We start from the raw sequence: 19,344 nt of genomic DNA on the forward strand, positions 1-19,344 counted from the left end.
AGTTTGCTGTCTGGTCCCTGCAGTTCACTTTTTTTTTTCTACAGAGTTTCAGGCTCAGATGTCTTCATCATGTTCTCTTACTCCTTGTAAATTGTGTCTAGAAAAATGACACCTGCTGGGTTTTTCTTCTCTTCTCTTCTCTGTAAATAGCTGGAATTCGTGATGTAGAGGAATTATAAAACTGGGCTGTTATTATTAGTTAGCAAATAACTCATGTGTGAAGATTGTGTACAAACTAAATTGAGGTTCTAGAAATAAAATCTAAGACTGGAAAAAAAATTCTTGACACCCCACTTGCAATAAGAGATTTCCATCACTGGGTGGATATTGACAAAAGACCAAGTCAGGGAAACTTGATCCATTTTCCTTTGGGTGGTTCAATGTTAAACTTGGGACCATAAAATTACGGGACATGGAGGTCCTAGATAAGATCAGTGAGTTATGGATGAAGTGTAAGACTTCTTGAATTCGTTATCCTCCCCTCTGCCTCCAAGAGCTGCTCCCAAGATCTCTTAGATCTGACTGATAAACCGTTCCATTGGAAATAAAAATCATTTTACTGGAAATGTTCTGGCTGAGCTGTGGAATATTTAGTTTATTTATTGAATTGTAAGTGTCTGACAAATAGCTCTGGTCCTTCTGCTGCATTTTCTTTGTGCTGGGAGTTTGCCTGTGCCATTTTTTGCAGTTTTGTTCATGCATTGCGACTCAGTTGTGGGTTGGAACTTTTAGTTTCATGGACTTTGTGTCCTTATTTTGATTTGACTCATAGAGAGCACCCAAAGCTTCCCTTTACTGGGAATTAAGGAAATTGTGGCACACAAAGCCCAGACTTGCAGATGCAGTTGGCTCTGGCAGTGGTGGGGAAAGTGATAACCTGAGGGTGCTTTTTGTGCTCCTTCAGTGACCCTGGGAGGGAGCAGCTGTGGCTGTGGGTGAACAGAGTGCACAAGTAGGGAAACATCAGCAGAAGTGTGCTTGTTTCTGGGAGAACTGGAAATAAATGAGAGAGAGAAGAAAGAGGGGGATAAAGGGTGATGGAGAGTGTTGGAAGAGGAACCTTTGGTCTCCAGTAATGGCATGGAGATGAGTGAATACCTGCTCCAGTATTGCCATCATCATATTAACAATTAGAACAAGTTAGCAGGAGTTCTTCGGTGTTTGTTATATGGATATTGGTAAGTGTAGTAGGTCTCTCATAAAATATTTCATTAGGGGCCTCACCAAGTATTTTTTCTGCATTCAACTCTGCTTCCAGTATTTATGTGTGTGATTTTAAGTCTAAATCTGAAGGAGACTTCTTGCCAGTGTTAACCTCTAAAGTTAGTTTAAACAAAGCTTCAGCAAGGCTAAATGAAAATTTTAATTCATTCAAGCAAAATATAGGGGAGGATACTTTAAAACAAAGCTATGCATTTTCAGCATTGCAGCGGATGTGGATCATCTCTTCCTCTTGCTCTCTAGGTGTACATGTGGACATGTGTACTGGGTGTCTGGGAATGCTTCTCTCAGTACACTGCTGTGTAATGTGGTGATCTCAACAGTCCAAAGGGTTAGAGAAAGCAGATGTGTCTTCAATTGAAATAAAAATGTAGTTTAAGGGGTTTTTTTGTGTTTTTTCTTATTACAATGCCAGTAAAGTTCATTAAAGCTGGTTTGAAAACCAAAAGCAGTTTGATACCTATTAAGTAGTTCCTGTTGTTTCATAAACATTGAGGTTTGTTGGTTGAAAATTGTTCAGAGTTGCCAGGCAGTGTGGTTCAGGGCTAGTCCAGCAAAAGAAAGGCTTCTCTGGAGTGGTGACCTCCTCTTCCCCTGGGGAGACTGCCATTGATCTCAGGTCCTCAATGCTCTTACGCTGTAAGGAGGGAGGAACTGATGCTGTGAGTGCTGCACTGGGATGGAAACCAAAATCTTCCTCCCCTGCAGAAATCCCTTGAGAAGTCTAAAAGGTGAAGGTCACAGAGGAAGGTCCCAAACTGTGATTTCCTTGGGCCACAAGTGCTGTTGGCCCACGAGTGTTGCCTCCTCGTGCCTGCAGCAGCTGCAGCTCCGGTGGTGTCCAGGCACAGGGACACGGAGCGCTGGCACCACCACAGAGCCATGGCCACGCTGCTGCTGCTGGGAGGGGATAAAGGGCAGTGGGGCGAGGGCACTCACCTGAACCAGGCTCAACTCTTGCTGTGTTTGTGTCTCCTCTCTGCAGCTCAAGCCGGGCCAGAACAGCTGCCGGGACAGCGACAGCGAGAGCGCCAGCGGCGACTCCAAGGGCTTCCAGCGCAGCAGCTCCCGGGAGAGGCTCAGCGACGTGAGTGCAGCTCGGGTGTTTGGTTCCTGGGAGGGCTTGCTGCTCACATCTCCTTCCTTCCCTTTGGGGCTTCAGCTGAGACATGGGGGGATTAGAAAGTTAACTTAGAGTTTACACCTTCTTTACAGCTCCTACCAGGTGCGGGGTTTTCGCAAATCACAGGAGAGGGAGAGGTAACTGAGGTCTCCTGTCCTGGTTCCCTAAACTTCTTAAAGGTTGATACAATGTCTGTGTGCAAACATTCAGCTCTTTGGAAACAGTTGAAGGACATTTAATGAAGTTAAGATGTTCTGCATAGTTGAGAAGTGAGTAACATTTTTACCCCAAGTGGTGGAGGAAAAGAATTTCTTTGGGCTACATACTGTCTTTATGAGAAGTATTTGAGTGTCTAGAGAGTCTCAGTGATATATAATGAATTGATATAACATGGCCAACAATAGCATAAGCTCTGCCTTTGTTGCTCTACCTAAAGTGCTGTGGAAGGGCCTGAGATGGCAGCCCTGTGGAGAGTGTTTTTCTCCATGGGAGAATGCTGGCCATTCACCAGTGACACACATGAGTTGTTCTGACAGAGCAATGACTGCAGAATCTTTCTGTTGCTGCAATTAGATTACTGTTTATTATGTGTACCATCACAATCCTTGAGTGTTTTATTCATGGCTCTGTGTCCTCTGTGCCACATGCTTTACAGCACAGAATATAAAGAAAGCCCTGTCCCAACAGAGTATCTAAATTGGGGATTTTGTAGGTCAGATCCTTTGCTGGTAAAAGCATGGATAGCTACATCAGTCAACCCAATTTGTACCAGCCAGCAATCTGGCCCTACTTTTAACTAACCCACATTTTGGAAATGGGGATTTTATCGATAGCATGTCTGTGTAGATTTGGATGACAGATACCAGATGGTGTCCTCTATAGGCCAATCCAATAAAACTGAACTGAGCAGGCACTAAAAGAAATACCTTTGTAAAGGATACATTTCGTTGTGCAAATTTAAGCCTGAAGGCACACAGCTAGCAATTTTTGCTGAATTGTGCATATCACTGGAACAGATGCCTGATTTTTTTTTTTCTGTGAAAGTGTGAAATCTGTAGCACTCTCTCTCCACATCCCTTTGTCACATTATTTTAGAGGTCCATTTCTTCCCCAGAGCCAGCCTTTATGGGTTACATTCAGCTAAACACTTCAGAGCTTGCCCTTCATAGCTGTCAGCTGAGGTCAGTCTCAGGGCTGTGAGATCTCTTTGGAAGAGGAGAGTGAAACCAGAGGAGGTAGCAAGGAAATGCTCTGTACAGGTAGCAGTGGAAGGCAGCTGGATGTCAGGCTGTCACCATCATCATCCTGTCTTGTCTGAGCCCTGTGGCATCTGGGAAGCCACTGCAACCAACTTCACAATTACACAGCACCTTCAGCCAAAAATTTCACAGCTCCTTACAAACATGGTTTTAATTTAGCTTGGTCATTCCCTTGCAATGTAGTGAGTGGAGAGCTCTGAGGTTTATTGGGCTTCTCAGCAGCTCACAGCATCGCTCTGGCAGACCTGGCAGTGAGAGCAGAGTCCTGGGTCCCCTTCCACCCATCAAATCTAGTTTTTCTCTGATGTTTTTACAATACTTTTCCTTTGTCTCGGTGCTGTGGCAAATTAAAAGGAAGTAGAGAGCAAATACAACTTCCCTAGTGCACCCAAGAGAGGACAGAGGGATTCACAGGTTGCTCAAAAGAAACCTTATGTAAATATATGTGGAGATGTATATTTTAAAGTGTTATACATAATTTATGCTTTGCTTAATAAGGGAAGTTCCTTTCCTTTGATAATTCATTGCAATACAAGCATGTCTCCGTGGTCTGGCATCACTAGTTCAGCTGAGATTTGAAAAACACGCACGAGACAGCTTTCACTGTGCCTGCTCTGGGGTGGCCCTCCCCAGGCTCCTTCAGCTCAGAGCTGTTCCTCCCATTGTTCCACTCCCAAAGTCAGTTCAGAGCTGTCCATCCCATTGTCCCCTCTCCCAAACTCAGTTCAGAGCTGTCCATCCCATTCCCCTCTCCCAAAGTCAATTCAGAGCTGTCCATCCCAAATTCAGTTCAGAGCTATTCCTCCCATTGTTCCCCTCCCAAAATCAGTTTAGAGCTGTCCTTCCCATTCCCCTCTCCCAAAGTCAGTTCAGAGCTGTCCATCCCAAAATCAGTTCAGAGCTGTCCATCCCATTGCCCCAAAATCAGTTCAGAGCTGCCCATCCCACTGTCCCCTCTCCCAAAGTCAGTTCAGAGTTGTTCCTCCCATTGTTCCCCTCCCAAAATCAGTTCAGAGCTGTCCATCCCAAAATCAGTTCAGAGCTGTCCATCCCATTGTCCCCTCTCCCAAAGTCAGTTCAGAGTTGTCCATCCCATTGCCCCAAATTCAGTTCAGAGCTGTCCATCCCATTCCCCCTTTCCCAAAGTCAGACACCCTGTGTGCTGAAATGACAGCACCTTCCCAATGTTTATTTTCAATAATACTTTTTGAAAAAGTCAGATGTCTAATGATACCCACTATTTTCTGTCCAGAAAAGCTACAAACAGAGTAAGCTTTTCTCTGAAGCTTTGCCTCTGTTTCTACAGCTATTTTCTCAGAAAAAAATAAAAAAAACAAAAAAGTGTATCCAACAGAAGATAGAACAAAAAATATAAAACATTGCAGGCAGATTAACCTTGAGGTCAGAAAGCAAATTTTGGCCATGAAATATAATGAATCTCCACTATTGTCACCTGGCAGCACTGCAAGGCTGAGCATGGCTCCTGTATGGAAATGTGGCTAATGACTGAAGTGCAAGTTCTCCAGGTGGATGATCCATTTTCCCCTCTCCAGTTTGAGCAGGATGGTGAAACAGGAATGTTAGAGCTTCACAGGCCTTCCTGCAGGGCTGCTGAGAGCTCAGTGACAGATGCAGAATGAGGGAGAGGGGATAATGAACACCCAGTTGCAAACTGACATGTCAGTGGCTTCATTCCCTCTCCTGTCAGGGATCTTTCTTTCCACTTTGCCCATTGTAAATGTACCTGCAGCCCTTGGATAATGCAGAGTGATGCAAAGTGTGTTTACAAGGAGTGACTCCTTTCCAGGCTAATGAGATCCAAGCAGGTAATTTGCAGCCTTTGTAAGAGGTGGGCAAAAATGAAAAGAAGATAATTCAATGAAAAGACCATGTTAAACAGGAGATTTTTCTCATAATGAGGCTTGAAATAGCATCAGACAGTAGGAAGGGGAATATCCTCTGCTCTTGTCAGATGCAATGCAGTGAGACTGATTTCTGTCAACTCCTCTCTTTGTCCTCGCCTGGCACACGTGTGCACACACCCACCCCTCTGTGAGAGAACATAATTAGCAGAGAATTTGACCTCTGCTAGATTAGGGATAATGATTGCTCAAATGCTCCAGTGCAAGCAGTGCCCTGATCCAGCTCCCCCTCTGAATTTCATAAACCCATGGCTCTCTGCCTTTCTCCTCTGTATAGGTTTTTTTTTTAGGAATGACAACTTGTTTTTTTTCCTTTATGGACAGAGGTAGCTCCAGGGGCCTAAAAGAGAAATTGGAGAGCTGCTCCTCCTTTATATATAGGGTGCTGTAGTCAGTTTAATCTCATCAAAATCTTGCCAGTAGTAGAATTCATTTTGTTGAGATCTTGCTTGGAGACAAGATGGCAGCGCTTTCTCTTTTGCTCAGCTTGGAGCTCAGTCAACTTCTTTTCTTTATCTTCCTGGATGTATTCATTTTTAATTGAGTTCTCCCTCTTTGGAATAGATTTTTGTCATGTTTTACAAAGCAGCCAGGAGATTTACCTGAGGAAAACATGAGAGTTACAGCTAACCTGGATGGTAAATGCACTGAGTGTTCAGGGGTTCAGCCACCTCTTTGCTAATCAAAAATCAAACCACCTGATTTCTTTGGAGCACATCCTAAATTCCTGATCTCAGCCCTGCCTGCTGCCTCTGGTGTTGGTTGGAGGCTTTCAGTGAAGGGATGAACAGCAAAAGCCTCTCCCACATGGTCACTAGATGGGATTGAGCCCCTCATCACCTCTTGCTGCAGCTGGCACCTTTCTGTCTGCAGTGCTTTTCCAGTTCCTGAACAGCCTGTGGGACAGGAATCTTCCCTTTTGTCCCTACATTAAAAGTCTGCTCTTGGGCTCTCAAAAATCTCATCAAAGCTGCTGCACCCTTTGTGAGTGCTCCCCTGATGCCAGTGCTCTGTGTCTGTGTGCTCCTCCTGTGCTGGGTACTTGGTGCTTGAGAGGAGCCACAGCGAGGAGCTGACAATGAGGACCAAGTCCTGAAATCCTGGAGTCCCCTTCCCACCAGGTCTGTGGATGTTTGCTTAGGAAGAGACTCCAGAATCCTGTGGGCTGCTATTGGTTTCAGCCCCAAATCCAGGATATTTTCAGTTCTTTTGTCCCCCCTCCCTCTCACCTGTACAGAGCCAAAGACAAATCGAGGGACAGCCTTTGGGTTATGTGCTGTGAAGTCCTCAGTGCTGCTCCCTGTCCAGAATATCACCAGTGATTTTGGCATGTGTGGAGTGGAGGCACACCAGCACAGCTGGGTGTGTGTGCTCCTCCTGTGCTGGGTATTTTGTGCTTGAGAGGAGCCACAGAGAGGAGGTGACAATAAGGACCGAGTCCTGAAATCCTGAGCTCCCTTCCCACCAGGTCTGTGGCTGTTTGCTTCAGGAGTCCTGAAATCCTGAGCTCCCTTCCCACCAGGTCTGTGGATGTTTGTTTGCTTCAGGAAGCGACTCCAGCAGTGGAATCCTGTGGGCTGCTCATGGTTTCAGCCCCAAATCCAGGATATTTTCAATTCTTTTGTCCCCCCTCCCTCTCACCTGTACAGAGCCAAAGACAAATCGAGGGACAGCCTTTGGGTTATGTCTATAAAGGGGCTCCCAGCCATGCCAAAGGTCACAAGCCAAACAATATTAAGATGATAAAAAGCTGTTACCTTTAATGAAGGTCCTCCAGGTGCAAGTAGGGCAAAATGCACATGTGATACAGGACTTAGACAATTTTATAAGTTTAACAAATTAGCATACTTCAGAGAAAGTATCCAATTAGAGGAACAGTTAATTAAGTAATCCCCTCCCCTTTTGGTCCTGCCCTCCACTGATGCCCCCATTGCTCCCCCAGCTTCTAGCCCCACATTTATCATGTCTACAATATGTGGAAAAAATAAAACACCCTTGGTTGACTGTGAAGCCCTCAGTGCTGCTGCCTGTCCAGAGGATCCCCAGTGATTCTGGCAGTGCAGAGAGGAGCAGAGCTGTGCCTGTGTGCGTGCCAGGAGCTGCTCAGCAGCAGTGGCTGTGCTTTGTGTGCGTGGGGCTGCCAGGGTGGGGACGTGTGTGTTTGTGTGTCTAAGGTTGGGTGCTTAAATGCTTTGTTGCATTATGTTAATTCCTCGGCAGTGCAATCAGATTCATGTCGTAATTAAAGCTGTCAGTTGGAAGGCAAGCCAATCGCCAAGAAAACACAGCATAACAAATGAAGTGAAATGATTCTGCGTGTAGCTATACAATGCTTCGCCAGGCATGAAATTAAATAAGTAATTTGATGTTGACATCAGAAATTGAAATGATACCCACTGTTCCTTCATTCAGTCAGACCTGCATAAACAATAGCCAGAACAAATATGTACAACACAGTCTTTCTCCCCACCCAGCTCCCCAAGTAATGCACAATATATATGCAAAATGGGTATAACTGTGCCTTCCAAGACCTCAAGGATGTAATTTTCTTTGGTACACAATAAACTAATGCTTACACGAGGGTTACTACATTTTTGCTTCTGGGCCAAAGTTCTTTTCTTTAAGAAAGGATGGAAACGAAAAAAACCAAACCAACCAAAAAAAAAAAAAAGAAACAAAAAAGGTGGGGGAAAAAGCTCAGAACCCTGTCAATTTTAAGCAAGTGTATTTTGCTGATGGGCACCTGATGCAGGCTTCTGCTGGTGGTTGTGTGAATATCAAACAGTTTTTCTGATGTCCTATTTTGCAAAGGGTTTCGGAGAGTGAAACCGTTACCTCTATTATAGGCACACTTTATATAAGAGCTATAGAACCAGCCAGTGCAGGATCACGACTCAGCACGGGCTTGTAAAGATGTTTGCACAGCTGGTACCAAGGCTGGGCACGGGGTAGTGGGAGCCTTTCGCTCTTGGGAGTTCCCAAAAGGTGAGAAGTTGTCTCCTTGCATAGCCCTCGCTTCAGCCTCCGTGCTCTGCCAGCACACGGTTCAGCACAGCTGACAGTCATTCATGCATGTGCAGCACAGTCTTTCATACTTCAATTAAACAGAGTTTGCAAACTGCACTCTCCATATGCAGCATGCAATGTGTGAAGGGCTATATTTCCATCCAGCAAAGTCAAGTTCTCTGAAAATGCACAGTTGTTCAGTGGAAGTCATTTGACTGCTGTGTTTCCACTGCCCTCCCATAGCCATTGCAGCATTGCTTTTGAAGGAATGAAAATATTCAGTGGGAAATATTTTGTTTGCTTATTCTTTTTTTCTTCCTCTTTATTGTTTTGTTTTGATACTCTATCCTTCCAAAACTTGGAATAAAAAGCAGACAAAAATTACACACAGATGCAGAATGCAAACTTTGGAGCTTTCAGCCAGTAAAGTAAGTTTAAAAAAAAAACTGTGAGTGAAAAGAGTGGGACTCTCTTGGCATCTGCACATAGCTGAAACAAAAGTGGTTCTAAGGACTGCACGTGGTGTGTTTGTGGGTAGATCTCCAGCTGAAGTGAAAGGAATCTCACTGGCATGGAGCAGGGAGCAGGGTGAGGGCAGAGGAGGCAGTGTGACAATTTTATAAGTTTAACAAATTAGCATACTTCAGAGAAAGTATCCAATTAGAGGAACAGTTAATTAAGTAATCCCCTCCCTTTTTGGTCCTGCCCTCCACTGAAGCCCCCATTGCTCCCCCAGCTTCTAGCCCCACATTTATCATGTCTACAATATGTGGAAAAAATAAAACATCCTTGGCTCACTATAGAGGCAAAAAAGACTGAACAAGAGTCCAGACAGGTGATCTTACTGTTCTAAAATCTAAGAGAAAGGGCAGGAAAAGGACTAGAGCTAGTTATGGAGCTATGGAGCTGTATAATAGTAACCTACAGAGTTATGAATATATAAAACATTAATAAAAAGACAAAATCTTTTTGGCATTCCCAGAGCAGGACCTATGCCCAGGGAGTGGCTGTGCCAGGGGCTGTGCCCAGGTCAGTCCAGCAGGATGGGCATCCCCAGGGACAGCAGGGAAGCTCTCAGGGACATCATCCCTGGCACCACGGGCTCTCCTGTGGGTGACAGTGGCACAGGGGAGCGGCAGGAGTGGGGACAGGAAGACTTTGGAGTGTCTTTGTTTGTGTGGAGTCCCCTTGCCTGAAAGCCACTGCAGATCTGACCTTTGGCTCCCTGTCCTGCCACAGGGGGGAAGTGACAAAAATTCTGTGCCCTTCCCTGCAGGGTGCCCAGGTCCCCAGGCTGTGTCACCACGGAAAGGGAGGCTGTGCTGAGCAACAGGAGTGGGGATGGAGCTCCAGGAGTGGGGATGGAGAGGGAATGGAGCTACAGGAGTGGGAATGGAGCTCCAGGAGTGGGAATGGAGCTCCAGGAGTGGGAATGGAGCTCCAGGAGTGGGGATGGAGAGGGAATGGAGCTACAGGAATGGGAATGAAGCTACAGGAGTGGGGATGGAGCTCCAGGAGTGGGAATGGAGGTACAGGAATGGGAATGGAGAGGGAATAGAGCTCCAGAACTGGGAATGGAGCTACAGGAATGGAAACTGAGCTGCAGGAATGGGAATGGAGCTACAGGAATGGGGATGGAGCTGCAGGAGTGGGAATGGAGCTCCAGGAGTGGGAATGGAGAGGGAATAGAGCTCCAGGAGAGGGAATGGAGCTCTAGGAGTGGGAATGGAGCTCCATGAGTGGGAATGGAGCTCCAGGAGTGGGAATGGAGCTCCAGGAATGGGAATGGAGCTCCAGGAATGGGAATGGAGCTCCAGGAGCTCCACGCTGGTTCTCTGGCAGCCTCACTAGAGAATGCTCCTCTGCTCTTGCTGCTGTGCCCACAGGCTCTGGAGGCTGGAGCTGGGCACTGCTCCCCCTCTAATGGAACAGCCTGACCTGGATTAGCACCAGGATCCCCCATGTCTCTGAGAGAACCTGCTGTGTAATCCCCATTGCTTAGATGAAAAACTAATGAAACAAAACCCTTTATCTCCTTAATTCCTGTGAATGTAGAGGTTGTGATCGTGTCCCACTTAAACTGAATTTCATGATGCAATTTTTTTTCAAAGCATTTAAAGAAATTGATTATTTTCCATGGTAGTAATATTAGTTCTAATTATTTTTATAGGTTTGAGTTTTGAAATCTGTTTCACACTGTAGATATTTGCCGTTTGCTTTTTTTGTGGTTGTTGTTTCTAAATCCTTGGTTTGTCAAACAATGTGGACATCCAAATGGGAAATTGTAGTGACTGCATTCTCCAGAAAATGGTACATTGACTAAAGCAGCTTCTCTGTGCCCACGCATTCTTTACATTTCAGACTACTAATTATGTTTACAAAATGTCTCATTTTAGAAAAGCACTATGTGTGTACTAACCAGGCCCTTTCGGGAATAAATTGGCAAACAGGTCATACACTGAAAAAGTCATCCAAACCCACCGGGCTTTTTGTTTTGAAGTCAGTCTACTTTTTTTCCCTTTCTCCCCCTCCCTCCTGCCCCTTTGTGGCCATGAAGCTGAGGAGCTGGAGTCCAGGGCATTGAATGTCAGCATGTCAGGGAGGCTGGTTGATGAGTGTCTGTTTAGTCTCAGTGCAGGGCGAAATGCCATCATTAATTCATTACCCAGCTGCCTGTCAAATAAATTGGCAATTACGTCCACGGCAGAAGCTTGGAATTCAGTAAATAGCACGTTACCATCTCCGAGTGGTTGAGAGATGTAAAGGGAAAAATTAAGCAACATTGTGTTTGTTTCAGTAGCAGATGACAAGGGGCAGGACGCTGGGGCTGTGATGTGCTGATGAAAAGCTTGGAAAGGGCTGGTAATGAGCTGTGTGGATTGGAACGTGTTAAAAACCATCACTGACTTTCCACTCTGTCTTTGTGTTTTATTGCAGAGCTCAGCTCCTTCCAGCTTGGGAACAGGCTACTTTGTAAGTGTCTATCTCCACTTTCACCCTGTGCCTCAGCAGCAGAATGTTCCTCACACAAAATCCTCACACAGAATTCCTGGACACAGGGACACCCCAGCAACCCCCTCTGCCCAAGGGCTGAGTGCCCCCTTCTCATTTATTCCTCACAAATACCCTGCAAGTAACATTTCCAGCGTGGTGGTCTGTGTTTTCTTGAGCTAATCAGGTGTCATTTTAATTACTACATACATTTTAACAGCGCTTAATTTACACAATTATAGCGAATAAAGTGAGCCCTGGTCTCGCCAGCTCTCTGATGGGAGATGGTCAGATCCTGCTTCCTCCTTGCCCCTGTTCTTGGTGATTCACAGATTTTAAAGAGCATCTCCTGTGTACCACAGCCCAGAGATCGTGGCACAGGTGATTTCTGCCAGTTGCCTAAAAGCCCATGGCTCACGGACACTCTTGGAAAACACACAAGTTATATTTACGCCAGATTTCCATTTGGTGTCCTGAGAAGCAGATCAGGCCCCAGCTGGTTTGAAAATTGATCATGTTTTTTGGGGTTGTGATTTCTTTGCATGCACCTGTATTGATTTAACAGTCTATACTCACACCTTTCTGTTCATTCCCACATTCATCAATATACCTTTTACTTGCACAGAGAAGTCTGGGAGTGAAAAAACTTTTCCACTCAAGCCAATGTACTGCTTATTTTCTTCCAAAATTTTTATCTAAATTGCTCATATCCTGTTTCTCTTATAACTTATGCTGTATTCTCCAAGCACATCTTTTCTACCTTTATAATAACTGTAGGAGAAGCAGAGCATTGTGTATGTCCAAAACCAGGAGTGTAAAATGGGAGCCCTGTCCCACAGCACTGCTCTGTGAAGTTATCAGTATAATCAAAGCCTCCTTCTATCTTCTCATTGAACTCTGGGGAAAAGTAAACTCTATGGTATTCAATTACATGATGGAAAAACTTGGCTGCACTCATGTCACATTCCCAGAGAGTCATTTTCCTGCTATTAGCTCATGGTGAATTTAGTCTTTTGCCACAGACGTTTGTGATCCTGTAAGAAAGTTATGGGATTAAATTGTGAACGTGTGGTCTCACAAAAATTGCACAAAAGTTGCTTAATACCTGGAGAAATGCTGTGTCCTGCTGGATTGACACTGGACTTCTGCACAAACAGAACGTTCACGCTGCTGGTGGTGAGGTATGAAAAGAGCATCCTCAGGTGAAAAAGTTTTGTGGTAGTTGCTCTAATTATATCAAGGCTCAGATCAGTGTAAGGTAAGTTGTGAAACAGAAAAACAAGCTGGTTTCCTTTTTTCATCACTTGCCCTGGTTTGTGTCATGTATTTTTAAGAGGTAGGGGATGAAGGGAAAAATGATATCAAATGGCTCAACATTTATTTAGAATTAAAAGTAAACCTTGAATGTCTTTCTGTAGTTCAGAATGAATTGCTTTCCTTTGTCTGGGAATCATACAGGGGTCTGTAGACCCTGTCTGGAATGGGACAGGTGTATTATGGGCTGGGGGGCTGTGCCATGGAGAAATGAGCCTTGTTCTTGCAGGGAGAGCTGAATATGCATGGTTTGAGAGCTGTGCTCAGCTTCCTCTCCAGGCAGCAGAGGTAACAGAAGAGAAGCCATCTGCTGTTCCCTGCACCATACTGTCTGTGGGTTGGTCCACTAAAGTGAAAATCTGGAAGGTGTCAGCATCCCCTATGCTCCAGCAGAAAGCTTGAAAGTTTCCAGCTCTCCTGAGCAAGGGATTCAGTAACAAGAAGAAGCCTGACATCTTCTAGGGCTGATGGATTGGCACCTTAAATCTTTCCAATTTGGGTCTGTGTAGGTGGGGGAGACATCCCTTGTTGGTGCCATTAATATATTTAACTGAGCTCTTTCTTTTCTGTAGTCACAGTATTGAGAGTCTTTAACTTCCTTTTTTTCTTTCCTCACTAATAGCCAAGTAGGTAGAAAATGTGCTTCAGTTTCTATCTTAAAGTTGTTTTTACACTTACACAGTCTTGGATAAAACATGAAGGGTTTTTTTCCCTCCCTTTTCACTTTGGAAAATTGTTTTTAGGATTATCTTGCTTGTTGTTTTAAAAAAGCCTATGCTCTTATTAACTTACATGGGGCAAATAAAACCCAGATGTGTTTGGTGGTACCAGACAATGAGAAAAATGCTCCAGAGTGATCCAATTAGCATATGTTTCTGATCAATGTAATTATTGTATTATCAATGTGCAAAGGAATATGCACTTGAATTGACTTCTTTTTTCCAAAGCTTTTGACTAGAAAAGACTGTTAGTTTTTGTGTTTGCTGTTAACCCAGAACATCAAAACAGGGGTCATTGGGCTCAAATAGTAAAAATAACTTCTAGTTTAATAGATAATAATAAAACTTTGGCCCTTGGAAATTATTTGATGGATGTTGTACACTGGCCTGTTATGAAACATTCTGTACTGCAGCTCACCAGAGGGAGCAGAGGAACCAGGTAGGTGAAAATGGACTGATGGACATCTACTGCAGAGAGAAGCAGGTTTCATTCAGAAAGGAATGAACACTGAGGTATGGATTAAGGAGCACATGGTTGCTGTTTAAATCAAATCTTAATGGAATCTCCATGTGTTTAGGCCATGTTGCCTAGCATGATGATCCTTGTCCAGCTTGGGGTCCCCTTTGAGGACCCTGCTTGCACTCAGGGATGGGCTGGGCCGTGTGTCTGCAATGTTTGTGCGTGCCACAGCAAAGCTAAAATGACTTTTAGATCCTGTTACTCTATAGAGATCACTGAGTGTTTAAGGAAGCATTCATAAAGCTGACACTTCCCAGGAGCACAAAATCCTTCCTCCAAAATGTCTATGATAGCCACAGCCTCTGGTAATTCATTGTGCAGCTTCAGTGGTGGTGGGGAAGGCTGGAATCTTACCTGATGCTCTCAGCAGATCAATATCTGACTGGCAGAGCTGGAGACTGAATTCTGTTCTTGTTGTCTCTAAGTGCTCCTGGAAAAGCAATAGGGAAAGGAAAAAATGCCCATGCTCTGGAGGGCATTCCCAGCCTGCTTTGGCAAGGGACAGGGTTGGGAATCTCCATCAGGTGATTCAGCCCAACCCACACCCAGCTGGGCTGACAGAGCTGCCCTGGACTGAACAAGCTTTGGAATGAGCTGCCTTCAGCAAAGTGGGACCACTGAAGGAGAGGGGATGGTGCAAAGCTGTCAATGAGCTCCAAATTCACCTTCAAGTTTGGATTTCAGTTGGGAACAACTCCCTTCTACTCCTTTCACAGGTGCTGGTGTTTCTGTAGATTCTGTTTAGAAGACAATTTTGTGGAGTGTGTTTCACCTGTCATGGTGCTCCTTGTCAGAGGAGACACTTGCCCATCCTTTTTTGCATATTGTTAAACCAATAGTCAGAAAAGAGGAGGTAAAAATCATTCTAATTCTCCTGGGAGCCTTTTGTGCTGGCCTGACTTTACTGCTTGCTGTGGGATCAGTCCAGTCTATGATTGGTGCATGTGAAAAATAATTTAGGCACGCTGTTAATATTGGTGCACCCTAAGAAATCATAACTTAATATTTCCTGGAAGATCTCCCAGTTGTCTTTGATATTTTTTGCATTGCAAATTGTCATTGTCTCTCATCAAAGACAGATTATAAGGTAGATTACATCTCATCAAGATGTCAGATCAGATAATCGAAAAGTAGTTAGAATTTTAGGGAAAAAAAATCATCTCTTTAACTTTAAAAGGAAAGCTGTTTGAATTATGGGGGTTTTTAAAGTTGTCCAGCTGTCTTGAGATTTCAGAAGGTTGAGATGTTTTAGAATACAATTCGAATTTGTATAACAGTAAAGCTTTTTCTCTTACCTAGCTTTGAAGAATGGTTTTTGCTCATTTGTGTGTCTTGCCAGACAAATTCCTTTTAAAGTGGATAGAGGTTCATTGGGTTGCAACACAGAACAGAGCAGAAATCAAACTTTAAATAACTGAGTCTTTTGCTTCTAAACAAAAACCCTGATTCCCAAGATTGTCAGGTTTTTTGGCAATTGTACAGTTTCTCTGCTTTTGGCAACTTATTTACATTTCTGTATATGTCTGCTTCTTGATTCTTTGTTTCTGAGCATTTTCTGTTCCTCTTTTAATGGTTTTTTTTTTTTTTTTTGGTTGCATGTTTGTGTTATTTTCTTTTCCTCCAAAAGCAGAGAGTTTATGAATTTTTCAGAACTGGGTAGAATTTGGTAATAAGCTGGTGATGGAAATAACACTGGGAAGGCAGAAGACTCCTGTGACCTTTCTTTTCCTAACACTGCTCTTGCTCCACCTTAAAAAAAAAAAGAAAGAAAAGCTAAAACTGTGCTTTGCACATGGGCTGGTGACTCAGGCAGACATAAATCCTGAGCTTATTCCCCAAGGCTCTGGCTAATCAGTTGTGCTATCCAATTTGGCCCTGAGTGGGTTGGGTTCAGCAGATGTTTGTGCAGCTCCAGCGTGCCACTGGGACCCCGGCTTGTGCAATGTTGCATTACATTACTCAGAGCTCTAAAAACCCATCCCAGGGAGAATAAGGGGAGCACCAGTGGTGTTTGGTATGGAGATGATGCAAAAACCAGGCTTTGGCCTAGATAAGGGCAGCTATTTCTCTGTGCTCTGGGAGTGATTTTCATCTGAGACACCATCCTGCAGCAGAAATGTGGCATTAGGTACAGCAGGATCTCTGAGAGCCCTTCAAAGGGCAGACCCTCCCTCGATGCCTGGCCCGTGTGTTTTGGCAGCACTCCTGAGGAGCTGAGCTTTGCTCCTTGAGGTGCTCAGGTTGGTGAGAGGCTGGGAAGAGACTCCCCTGCAGGGAAGTGCAGCAGGACCCACTGGCTTCCTCAGGAGAGAACAGATCAGATCAGAAGTGCTGTTTGGAAGGGGCTCAATAAATCCAAGCTGCAGAAGGGATGGAGTCCTTTACTCCACACCAGGTGCACAGTGCTGTTGGTAAATAAAAAACTGTTCCTGCTAGCAGGTTAAGATGCTCAGTTAATTTTAGAGCTTGACTTTAGGAGCCAAACATTTAAGTGTATTTTGCTGTGTGTCCATCTGGAACAGCCTGAGGTCCCCAAAGGCACTGCACAGTGGCTGTGGGATGGCACCACACCGTGAACTGCCACGTCCCCTGTGAACAGAGCTGGAAACAGGATCCTCGTTATCCTCTCCCTGGCACTATAAATCATTGTTAACAAATCCAAATTTGCTTAGTAGGGTAATGAATGATCTCCAATTTTCTCACTGTAATTAGTTTTACCAACTATTATTGTGAAGGGTATATTGAAATCCATTTTAACTTCACTTTAAATTCTCCGTGTGCCCATTCTTTGCAGAAGTGAAGCTGACAACAGAGGTTATGAATCTTCTGATGGTAAATTCAGATTGGAGCAAAGTGGACAAGATCCCCAGTAGAAATCTCTCTGTGGGCTGTAATTACTCATTAGTGTTTGCAGCCCTCAGTGGAGTAGGTTTGCTGGGGTGCACTGAGACCAGGAAACCTGGTGTTTCTTCATCTAAAATCTTTTAGGTGTTGTCTTTTGTTTTCCAGGAGCCATTAAAAATGCAGTTTATTCTAACTGCTGCTGTAAGGGAGACATCATCATTGCCAACTAAATACATTCCATGTAATAAAGTCTACCCCAGGTCTATTAATTTTAGCATTTATAAACCATAGTGCTGTTCCTAGGGAGAGCTGAGGCTCATTAAAGAGTTTGCTAACAACATGACCAGCAAAACAAGAGCAGCTGCATTTCCAGCATCCTGCTCATCACAAGAAGAACACTTGGAGCAAAACAACAGTTTTTTGGAGAAAAAACTCTGTATTTCACATATTATTAACTCAATATTTGGGGAAAGATTAGGCAAGCAGAATAAACGACCTGGGCTGGAATTTGGTCAGGATAGGTCTCTCCTCAGAAAATTCTCCACAGAGGTGGTGAAGGTTGGAGTTATTTTTGCAGCCCTTCAGGATGGTATTTCCTCAGACACTGTAGATTTCTGCCCTAATGCATGCTCATGCTTTGAATTAAGATATTAATCCTATATATTTCTTTGGATTGTGTGTGTGGAACTGTGTTGTCCAAATGTTACAGAAGGAGAGCAGGGTGCCACAGCAGTGTCTTACCCAAGCAGACAGAACTGAGAGCAGATTTCAGAACTTTCAGGTCTTTCTGGTTTGTCCCCTCATTGCTGAAACACAGACTTTCACCCTCTGTCTGAGCAATTACTAGCTTTCTTCAAAGCTTTCTAGTAATTTCTTTAGCACAGTCCCCAGATACTTTAGTGATTCAGGGGGTGACACTTCAAGGGTTTGTCCCTCAGGAGGGATCAGAGTCTGCTGGCCTGGGCCTTCCCTGTCCTTGCCCAAGCCCACTCCTGCTGCAGTTCTTGAGCAGTTCTCTGCTTTCTCTAATTAATAATTAAATAACAATTAATAAGTATTAATTATTAATAAATAATTAGATTATTTGTGCTTTGTCTCAGTTTTGCACTTCTGTGTCTCTCCCATGTTTCTTTTTTATTTTGTTCTTTACATTTCTGGAATGGCACTACATTTACTGCTCTTGCCTTTCTTCACCAAATGCTTCCCTTTTCCTCCTGTTTCTGGGCATATTCCCCACTCACCTTGTTGGAGCCACCTTTTCCCCAGGGATTACAAGTGTGATGAATGGAGATATCATTAAAAAAAGAAGGGAAAAAGGAGGGAAATAAGAGGGTTTATGTATTTGGAGGGGTGATATGAAACTCTCCATCTGTCCCTCTTCTGTCACCAGTAGAAAGGGGAGTGTTGAAAGTGGCTGGTTGATAACTTCATTTACAGTTTAGAATCCTGGAGGTGTTCTTGGTTCCTATTTCTTGTGGTATTTCAGGTGAACTTGCTTCATCATTTTTTCCCCAGCAAAAATCAATTTAGAAAAATCAAGACAATCATTTATAGGCAAGTGTTTAATTTAATAATTTCTTCTTCTGAACATTATAAGATTTCTCTAAGTAGCAGAAAGACTTCAGATTTGCTGTCAGTCTGTTGGGTTTCAAATGCCCCATGTTACTGTGGCTCATGTTCTGCTCATCAACTCCTGCAAAGCAAAAGGATTCTTTTTTGTGTTCCCCCTTTCTCCCTCCTGTGACACATGACACAAATTGCAGATGTGAACCTGAATAATAAAGGATTGCTTCACTGATTGCTAAACATGCATTATGGTGCTTTTAAACTCATTTCAGGTCATCCTGCTGCAAATTAGTTTGATTGCAAGCAGTTAAGCTGTCATACACAGAGCCTCAGTTTCATCTCAGCACAAGAGGATGCTCAGCAGCATTGCCTGCATGGTGTGTTTGAGATTTTGGAGTCTCTAGAGGAGGTTCTGTATGGTTGCATGAAAAGGAAAGGGCTGTGCAATCCCACACTGGAGGGCTGTAGGGACTCCTGGCTTTGTGTCATGTGTGAAGGGGGCTGCCCACGTTCTGTGTGACACAAGAGCCAGTTTTCTCTTGTTTGTGATGTTTTGGAACCTGGTGGAATTTGTAGCCAGTGGAAAGAGTGACACTGGGCTGTTCCTGTTGCAAATTATCTCATGGCATTATTGTTTGTGGTGAGATTTTGCTCAGCAAAATATGAATTAACATTTTCAGCTATGTGCTCATAACAGGAGAATCTTTCAAGACCTCTGCATGGTGTAACATTTATAGACCAGTTCAAAATGGCAAAAAGCATTGTGGTAGAAAGGGGGTGAAAGGCTACAGTGTGGTGATTTCCCTGGGAAGGGTTTGGTTTGTGGTGAGCCCTGTGTGGAGAGGGAGTGAAGCTGATC

At 44.1% G+C, this 19,344-nt stretch overlaps 1 protein-coding gene across 1 annotated transcript in view; it reads left to right on the top strand.

Annotated features, from left to right (window-relative positions):
* LOC311161339 (autism susceptibility gene 2 protein homolog) overlaps positions 1-11,776 on the top strand; it is a gene marked incomplete at both ends in the record, with an annotated part of 371,371 nt that extends 359,595 nt beyond the window's left edge. Inside the window, 3 exons of the mRNA XM_084218846.1 lie at positions 2,207-2,308; positions 11,469-11,504; positions 11,765-11,776. Coding sequence (XP_084074972.1) covers positions 2,207-2,308; positions 11,469-11,504; positions 11,765-11,776 — 150 coding nt within the window. The remainder of the gene's footprint in view (positions 1-2,206; positions 2,309-11,468; positions 11,505-11,764) is intronic.
* Between the last annotated feature and the right edge of the window lie 7,568 nt (positions 11,777-19,344).

This window comes from Fringilla coelebs (genome assembly GCF_963513975.1).
Source record: "Fringilla coelebs genome assembly, chromosome: 20".
Lineage (NCBI taxonomy): Eukaryota > Metazoa > Chordata > Aves > Passeriformes > Fringillidae > Fringilla > Fringilla coelebs.